This window comes from Sitodiplosis mosellana, unplaced genomic scaffold (genome assembly GCF_009176505.1).
Source record: "Sitodiplosis mosellana isolate CC-2019 unplaced genomic scaffold, AAFC_SMos_1.0 Smas_scaffold_2551, whole genome shotgun sequence".
NCBI lineage: Eukaryota > Metazoa > Arthropoda > Insecta > Diptera > Cecidomyiidae > Sitodiplosis > Sitodiplosis mosellana.
In genome coordinates, this window is record NW_022597793.1 from 1 (window position 1) to 9,286 (window position 9,286).

At 32.8% G+C, this 9,286-nt stretch overlaps 1 protein-coding gene and 1 long non-coding RNA gene across 5 annotated transcripts; one reads left to right on the forward strand and one right to left on the reverse strand.

Moving 5' to 3' along the window:
- Nucleotides 1–1,437: 1,437 nt before the first annotated feature.
- LOC129571466 (BLOC-2 complex member HPS5 homolog) lies at nucleotides 1,438–4,549 on the reverse strand. 4 transcript variants are annotated; one of them, XM_055451261.1, is made up of 5 exons: nucleotides 4,379–4,549; nucleotides 3,891–4,006; nucleotides 3,479–3,826; nucleotides 3,271–3,417; nucleotides 1,438–3,208 (listed from the first exon to the last, which is right to left on the reverse strand). In XM_055451261.1, exons 1-5 carry the CDS (start codon nucleotides 4,392–4,394, stop codon nucleotides 1,460–1,462), a joined length of 2,376 nt encoding a protein of 791 aa, XP_055307236.1. In that variant the 5' UTR covers nucleotides 4,395–4,549; the 3' UTR covers nucleotides 1,438–1,459. The 4 variants fall into 4 exon arrangements, with proteins under 4 accessions (XP_055307236.1, XP_055307237.1, XP_055307234.1 ...); XM_055451262.1 differs by lacking the exon at nucleotides 4,379–4,549 and adding an exon at nucleotides 4,066–4,275 and having other exon boundaries at nucleotides 1,438–1,738; XM_055451259.1 differs by lacking the exon at nucleotides 4,379–4,549 and adding an exon at nucleotides 4,066–4,269.
- Nucleotides 4,550–4,839: 290 nt separating this feature from the next.
- Nucleotides 4,840–9,280, forward strand: LOC129571467 (uncharacterized). Its single transcript, XR_008688284.1, has 4 exons — nucleotides 4,840–4,917; nucleotides 6,716–7,078; nucleotides 8,143–8,264; nucleotides 8,344–9,280. It is a non-coding gene; the product is annotated as an uncharacterized LOC129571467 (long non-coding RNA).
- Nucleotides 9,281–9,286: the final 6 nt, after the last annotated feature.

The window sequence follows — 9,286 nt, forward strand, 5'->3', positions numbered from 1 at the left end:
CTAGGAGTAATACTTGACCATAAATTGAATTTTAACGCACATATTGAGTACATTACAGCCAAAGCGAAATCACGTTTAGCATGGATTAAACGGTTTGGATATGAATTTGATGATCCATGGACCATAAAGAAATTGTTTTCCACATTTGTATTGCCGATTGTGGAATATGCTTCCCAAGTTTGGAATCCATACACCGCTGAAAAGATTGCACGAATTGAATCGATCCAGAAGCAATTTTTATTGTTCGCTCTACGCAAAATGAAATGGCCACAAAGATTCAGGAAACCACCGTACGAATGCCGACTGCTTGAATTACAAATGATTACGCTGGAGGAACGAAGAAAAATAGCCCAAATATCACTCGTCCATAATGTGATTGGTGGTCATACGTCATCGAAATACATTTTGAGCAAAATTAATTTTAAAACACCGCGACATTGGACGAGAGACTCAGATTTTCTACTATTGCCGATGCATCGTAATAATAATGCCAAGTTTGAAACTATAAATTATATGCTGAGTACATACAACGAATTTTATAAATACTTCGTTCCTATCAAGCCACCAAATTTACCAAATGAATGTAATATTACTTTGATTCCGAGTTGTGATACTTATTTAATTGATTTCAATGCAAGTACAAGTACTGTAAAACAGAGAGTAGCTGAATATTTTAAGAGAAACCGAATTTGGAGAAATTGAATTTAATTTAATATTGTATATATTGTAAATATACCAGAATATTTTTATTTATACTAAATAAACCACCTCTGGCGAAGAAACGCTGTATGGTGCAGAATAATAATAATTCTTAAAAAAAAAAACACAAAATGATAGATTCAAAATAGAAACTGGTTCGTGGCAGAATTGTTTCTTTAATTTTGGGGACCATACTGAGAAAACTCTTGCGTTCGAACAGAAAACTACACTGAAACAGAAGTAGATTTGACATAAGCTGTCAAACCGGCAAGATGAACAACAAGTGCATTTGTAAAGTGAGCGCGTTCACTTCGTGTCAGCAGGTTTTGGACGAATTTCAATTTGCAAATGATGTTGTTGTTAGTGTAATGATACCCCTCGCGGTTTTGAGAGTTTGAACGTCGGTTATACGTAACAAAATCTCCTGATGAAACCAAGGGCGGCTGTTGCCTTCGAAGTAATTGCGTCGATATGTTGGACAAAACTAAATTTCTGATCAATGATGACGCCGAGATCTTTGTAACTAATGAATAAAGCAATCAGTATTATTTTTTAGAGCAGTGCGGAAAAGTTCGTCTTACATCGGTAAGACTCTTTATTTTTTATTGCGTCTTGTCAAATAATATGATAAAATAGCATTTTGGCGGTTTTTGGTCAGCTATTTGAGTCCAAATTTCAGATTTTTCAGCTATGTTTTTTCAAAAGGCAAGCCTACAAAATGAAGACATATATTATAAGTGGTTTTTGCACAAGCATTTATTCAAGATACATTTAACAAACATTTTACATATAATTTTCTGCTGATAGCATCAGATGGAATTAAATTTGCTAGTTCATTCAATAGCATTAGTACTGATATGGGTGGTAGAAAAAGTAGACAGTGATGGAATACGTTGTCGTAAGAATATTCTGGATCGATACAGTTTACTTTACTATATGCTCGACATCGAATACATTGAATCGCCATTTCGTCGTGTAAGAGAATGAAACGTGATGCCAGACATTTCCAAAATTCATAAGTGTGGAAAAGTTGAGAGTTCTGCATAATCGGATGTAAAAAATATTGAAGATGAACACAAGAGAAAAATAAATCGGAGATATCAATATCTGATATCGATCTGTTACAATTTTGCGCTGCATGAATTTTTAATAAAATAATCAAAACTGTTGGAATTTCATCAATTATTCTGAACAATTTATGATTTTCATTCCGTCTGACAAGTCTGCTTACAACCAGTTCTACTTTTTCCATGAATTTTAAGTTTTCCAACGTTCCCGAAACAGTTAATGGAAAATTGCAAAGCTGACAACGTTGGGTACTGTTTGTCGCATTGTTCTGCGAATTAACTAGTAGGAGACAATCAATAATGAAACTTTCAGATTCATGTGAGACTAGACAGTCGTCCTTAACATAATTCAAATAGATGTACGCGCAAGTTTTTTTTGCTTCAAATTCCGTAGTACCATATTCGTTCTCGAGAATCATATCCTGTAGAGCCCTCAACAACTGTTGAATGCGACGTAAATCATAATTATCGAACAATTCGGCATATCGTTCCCTAATATTGAATTTGGATATTTTCAAAGATTTATATATGAAAAATAAGTTCCTTAACATCTTTTGTTCTTCGGCGAATTCTTTTAATTCAAACTGAATTTGAGTATTGGGGGTATCGATTTTTTCATTGAATTCCTCAGTCAAATTATCATTATAATATTTTTCTGTGAATTTTTTTTTATCTTGATTGTCCTTTTCCGGAACAGATTCGAATACACTTAGGTGTGATTTATTCGAATTTTGACTTGAGATGTTATCAGTTAAAATTGTACATTCTTCATTTTTATTCATACTGAAAAACATTTCATCGAATCTATGAAAAAAATCGTCCAAGGGATTTTCACTATCTGAATCATGCCATTTGTTCCGCAATATAGCGATATATTTTTGAAACATTTTGGTATATATTTTGTTCTTGAAATAAGAAATATTTTTTTGAAAGAGATGAATCCCATGTGCAAACTGTTCCATATCAAATAATTGGAAAAAAAGCTCATCCAAACGTTTCAGTTGAAGTGCGTACGCTTTATGGTCATTGGTAAAGATAAATATTGTATCATCACACACTTTGATCGTGTTTATACTTCCGAAATCGCTATTCCAGAGTACAATATTTGAATGTATGAAGTCAAAAATGTAGAAAACTTCTGTGCTACGTCCCAGAACAAAAAAATCATTAACGATTTGCAAATCTATTAACTGATCATTAATCCCAGGTTTCATTGAATCTATTCTACTTTTTTTTTTTCCATAAGATGGAATATCACCGAAGTTGGTAGCTTGCTTCTTTTCCAGAGCATTTTTGAATTTATGTGTTTTCATAACATTTCCTTCGATGCTACATTCCCAAATACGACTTCCAGGCCGTGCACATATCACGCGTGTAGTTTGGGTTTTTTCATTCGAATGGAAACAGGCCCCGAATTTTCCATCTCGCGGTTGGTTACCAATCTGTTGGAATTTTTTTTATGTTCAATTTTTAATTTATGTTCAAGTACAACGATTCGACAAACCTGTTTGTATTCCTCCGTTATCGTGTTGCACAATATACATTTCGTAAAATTAGACACAAGTAGTAAATCCTCATACTCGCAAATTTGTACAATTGGAGATTCCAAAAATAGAATGGGATGCACCGAAATGTTTAAAGAATTTTTACCCTAGAAGCAGAAATGTATATGTTGTATACTATTTCACTGCATGAGCCTAGCAATGTTTTACCAAAAAATTATTCAAATTCACTAAAAACACATTTCCTTTTATGTCGCCGAAATATATTTGATTTTCATTTTGTTTCCACTTGATTTGAGTTATGTTCATCTCGTGAAGGTAATAAGAACTGATAATGGGTTGTAGTGTTGAGAAATTCAATATGTAGACATTAATTGCTCCCCTCTGCGTCGTGAAACAGATGTATTGCTCTAATGGTGAGATGGCTACTAACTTTATGGGCCCGTTCAAATTGGGAATAAGTTGAAGCAGCGAAACTGGACATCGTCGGAAAAGGTAAATACTGCCACTGGTCGCACCACAGACAATGTAATTTTTTGAGACGTCATAACACGTATACTAGTAATGAAGAAAAAAATGAGTAATTCAATATTATTTATTTTGATGAATTGTATATACAAACATTTATTCGTCGAGTGACGTAGAGAGGTTTCTTCAACTCCAATGTTAGTTCAGTCAAATTACAGAGTTCATAACTTTCTTCCATTATGATGTGACTATTGATTTCAGAAGCATCGGCTGTTTCAAAATAATACATGTTTTTAGATTTGACAAATATGTCAATTTTTCGTACGAACTTGTCAACAACTTGTTATTCATGCACATAACTCAACTAAAATATATTTCTAGTCTAGTTTTGAGTCAGTATATATTTCTTATACACATAATTCCTGCTCAAAGCTACGAGATGACAAACTGTAAACATATTTTTACATTCATTCGTCAAAAATCATAAAATTCGCATTTTATTGAGGAAATAATCAATTTTTAAAATGTCAATCCACAACACTGTTGCATAAAAAGGTAGACAGAAGAGTATGAGAACAAAATTGAACGATGAATTAAACATGTGTATAGGTTAGTTTGGCAAGTTGATAATCGAATACCTACATTGGGTGTTTTTCATAACGTGAAAAATAGGGGATTTTAAATTAAGGAGAAAATAAAAAGAACTAGGTTGCCCATTTGTTCATGCTTATACACGGAAGTTTAATTTCTTTTAAGTATTAATACATTTTTCACGTTTCATTTGTTATGCGTATCGAATACATATTGACTATAAATAAGACATACAGTATGCACAATGTAGAGATAGTTTCCCTGAAATTGAAAAGAGAAAAATGGTAGTTTTCAATTCAAAGAACATAAAATTCTGTTTCAAATTATGGCATTAATGTAAAGAATCGATTGATATTGGTACGTCCCGAAGCAAAAAACACTTTGAAGCAAAAATTGTCTAATGTCTAAATATTGAATTAGTTTTATTGATGTGAACCGAGCCTTTTGATATTTGCCGTTCATTTCATTGGTTTTCGAAATGTCATAATGTCATAATCGCCGGTTTGCTCATACCGAGAACACATTTGGCGTTGTAAACACCAAGTCAACAAATCAATCGTACATTTCATTACAATATAAACTACAGCAGTGTAAATGCCAATTCAATGTTTTAATTTTCCTACGATTTCGCTTATAATTCATATTATTTTCGATACACGTGCGTTTTGTATCAATTTGATCCGGCACATTGTTGAATTCAAGTGACTTGAGTTTGCGTATGTGCCGAATGTTCGGACACGTTTTCGGACGGACGGACAATTTTTTGGCCGAAATTTGTCCGAAAATTTCAATGAAACTAAAAACACGTTTTTCCCGTCCGTTCGCCAGAAATTTCAATTTTTCAACAAATGGTTCATTTAACGCGACTCTGTGTTTTCTCCATAAGCTCCCATATAAAAAAAATACCGCCGCGAAACTGATGTTAGGAAGTTAACTATTTGACAATCACTCTCTCGAATTTGCCTAAGTTTGAAATCTTGTATACCATCATGGTATTACCATGTATATACACATCCGTTGGATGTTGAACGATGTTGAACTACTAATTTTAAATAAACGTCAATCTATGCAAGCAACACATAAAATTCGTTTTTATTCCATTGAATTTTTTGAAAAATGTAATCCAAAAATAAAACAAATGAAAACAAACGAATATTCATTGCTCGGAATCTCACAAAACCGCACAAAACTACACAAAAATGCACAAAACTATTTCAAGCCGTACATACCATTGAACAAAAATCGACCGGAATATGGAATGTTAACGAACGGAATGACATTTGTTCAACTTCATTGTGGACTTTGTATAAACGCGAAAACAATACTTAATGTATTTTAAATATTACAAGAAATAAAATGATTATATTTATTGGTTTGGATTGTTTTTTTGTTAATGTGTATTCTTCTTCTTCCTCTATACCAAAACTTACATCACATCGGTTGCGATCTGTTCAAAAAGAATATTCAAATGATATAACTTTCGAATCTGACATACAGTGTTTAATATATGCTATCATAGTTCACTTTCTAGCACCAGTGGCGTTATCGATGCGAGCACGGGAGTAAACATAGCGTCGATTTAACGCTAATAATTTTCCAACGGATGATCGTATCTTGATCTCTCTCTTGACTTATCAAAAACTCAACTACTTCCACAGAAACTCAAGAGATAGAAAGTTTCTATGTGAAGAAGAGAAGAAAAATCCAAACAATGTATAACTCTTAAAAATGAAAAGGTACTGTAGTATTTGAGAATCAAAACATTTCTATGCTCTTTTAATAATCAACACAACATTTACACAAGAGCAAATAGTTTGATTAATTTTCTTATTAGTTTTGAGAATTTTTCTTCATACAATTTTCATTAAGAAGTATCAGAAGAAAGTACTTCTCAAGATACGATCATCCGTTGGAAAATTATAAGCGTTAAGTACGCGAACCATTTGTTGAAAAATTAAAATTTTTGGCGAACGGACGGGAAAAACGTGTTTTTAGTTTCATTGAAATTTTCGGACAAATTTCGGACAAAAAATTGTCCGTCCGTCCGAAAACGTGTCCGAACATTCGGACTGTCCGAAAGTTCGGACAAAAAAGCGTGTCCGAAATGTTTCGTACAAAACCTGTCCGTGTCCGTTGTCCGTTTGTCCGAGATAAAAAATTTTTTGTCAGATGTTGTCCGTCCGAAAAAAAGTTCGGACGGACAAGTTTTCGGAGTTTTCGGACGGACGGACGGACAACCTTTTGTCCGTTGACAGCTTTACACGTAATATAAGCTATTTATAACTTGAAATGTATTTAAACGAGTCTAGTAATTATTTAACGTTTAACATTTGAACAGTAATATTACATTTTATGGAAAAAATATTGAATTTCACAATAATTTTGCAGTACATAATTCTGTTGCGTGACGTGGTAAAGTTCATTTCAAGCGGTGATACCCAATATGAATTGGTTCCATTGTTCAGAGATGAAGACAAACAGTTAATCACTTCTCTAAATCACTGCCATTGTTATCAATTCGAAGATTTTTGTCACTTTTGTGTGTTGCATCAGTGTGTATACCAAAAAAGGGGGTTAAATTCTCGTTCTGTTTTCGTTCGAACCAATTAAATTTAAGTTTCAATATTATTCATTTTTAAACTAAATCGAATGTGTGTTTTTTTTCTTTCAGTAGGAAAATGGCGAATCGTTTCAAGCCATCCATTCCAGCGAAGGGAGAAACGAAGGACGAAGAAATTACGACGATCAAATGTGCGCTAAAGACAATCATTCGCCCATAATACCAGCAAGCATTGATACAGCTGTCACTTTATTAACATATTAATAATTTATTAACATATTTTTTTATTATCATATTAATAATTTATTAATTTTTCAATAAAATGAATTTTTTATTAACGTTAATAAAATATAGTGCATTTTATTAACATATTAATAATTATTAGTATGGTGAATTTTCGGTTATTAATATGGTGTAGATTTTATTAAAATGTTAATAACGATATTTTATTAGAATTTTAATAAAATCGACAATTTTTTTATTAGAATTTTAATAAAATATCGTTATTAATATGTTGCCGATTTTATTAGAATTCCAATAAATTCGACAACATATTGGATTTTATCCAATTTTATCAACGGACGACATCATGTTCACATCAAAGTCAACACAGCGTTTAGATTAAGACAATCATTTATCACAACAAAATCTCGATGAAAAATGAGTCTGAAAATATTTGACATGTTTTTTGTATGAAACTTTTCAAAAAAATTGTTAGAATTCTAATAAATCGGTACCATATTAATAATATAATAAAATAAAAATTCTAATAAAAAAATTGTCGATTTTATTAAAATTCTAATAAAATATCGTTATTAACATTTTAATAAAATCTACACCATATTATTATTATTATTATTCTGCACCGTACAGCGTTTCTTCGCCAGAGGTGGTTTATTTAGTATAAATATTATTTTATATTTAGAATATTTACAATTTGATATTTTAATATTTCATTTTACTCTCTCCAAATTCTGCTTCTTTTAAAATATTCGGTAACTCTATGTTTGACAGTATTTGTATTTGTGTTAAAATCAATCAAATAAGTATCACAATTTGGAATCGTAGTAACATTGCATTCATTAGGTAGATTGGGCGGTTTGATAACCGAAAATTCACCATACTAATAATTATTAATATGTTAATAAAATGCACTATATTTATTAACGTTAATAAATATGGTGTTTCACAATTTTTATTAATTATTAAAATATGCTGTTTATTAACATATTAATAAAATACCGATTTTTGACAGCTGTAAGCATTGATGAGCAAGATGTATGCATCGATTCGAAAACAAGAGAAAAGACGCCAGATTCAAGAGATGCCGTTGCGTACCCGACGCCAAAACATTGCTGCCAAAAAAATTGTGTCAAAGTTGGGCAAAATCTATTCATTTTCGGCTCCACATTATTTTTTTAATCTAAAATAATTTCCAAACTTGTTCATTTTTCAGTGATGTCTACTCGCTGTGTGTTACATTTCCTGAGCCGATGGTCGATGAGCTGTACAATGAAATGAAGTAATTGCTGGAGTCACAGTGCATAATTTGCTTGCAAAAAAAGTTGCACCATCGGAAAATGACAATGCAAACGATACGTTGCTGCAGCATTACTATGCCGCTTGGATTGAATACAGTGAGGGTGTGGAATACCTAAATTTTTTGTACATGTATTTGAATCAGCAGCATATTAAACGTAACGAACACACGGCCGAAGTGGAGTTCACGTACGGTCAATTGGGTACTGAAAATCAAGAGCTCAACGAAATCGGCGAATTGGAACTGGATGTTTGGTGCAGCGCCTGTCCGAACGGGAGTGCTGGGAGTGCGGCGCACCAGGGCGCGGAGGCGCCGAAGGCGCCCGAGCGCCTATTGAAGAAACATCTTTTTAACAAACGCGAGCCCTTCGGCGCTCGAGCGCTTTGTGTTAGGAATTGCTTTGAAAAAAAGGGCGCGTGAGAGCGCCGAAGGCGCTCGAGCGCTTTATTTTGGGAGTGTTTTTTAGAAAAAGGCGCGCGAGGGCGAAGGGAGCTGTTTTTCGAAAAATATATTTTCAGCAGACCGCTCCATATAAAAAATATTAATTAGCAATGCATTTCTTCGAGAACAATATGAATACACTCTCTATTATATTTTGTGTTCTGTTTATCAAGTGAGTAGCAATATGAACAGAGCGGAGTCACTGAGTTTTATCACGGTAAATTTATTTATTTATTCATTTAACACCGCCAAAAACTGGCTGAATATTTTGGTTTGCAGGAAAACGACTCCAAGAGTCGTGAAAAACCTGATCTTTTTGTGTTTGTACAATATATGGTAATTTTATACAATAAGTAGTTGTAAGTAATAGTCTTTTTCTATTGGTATAACAACTTGGTCTAAAAAGCATTGACACAAG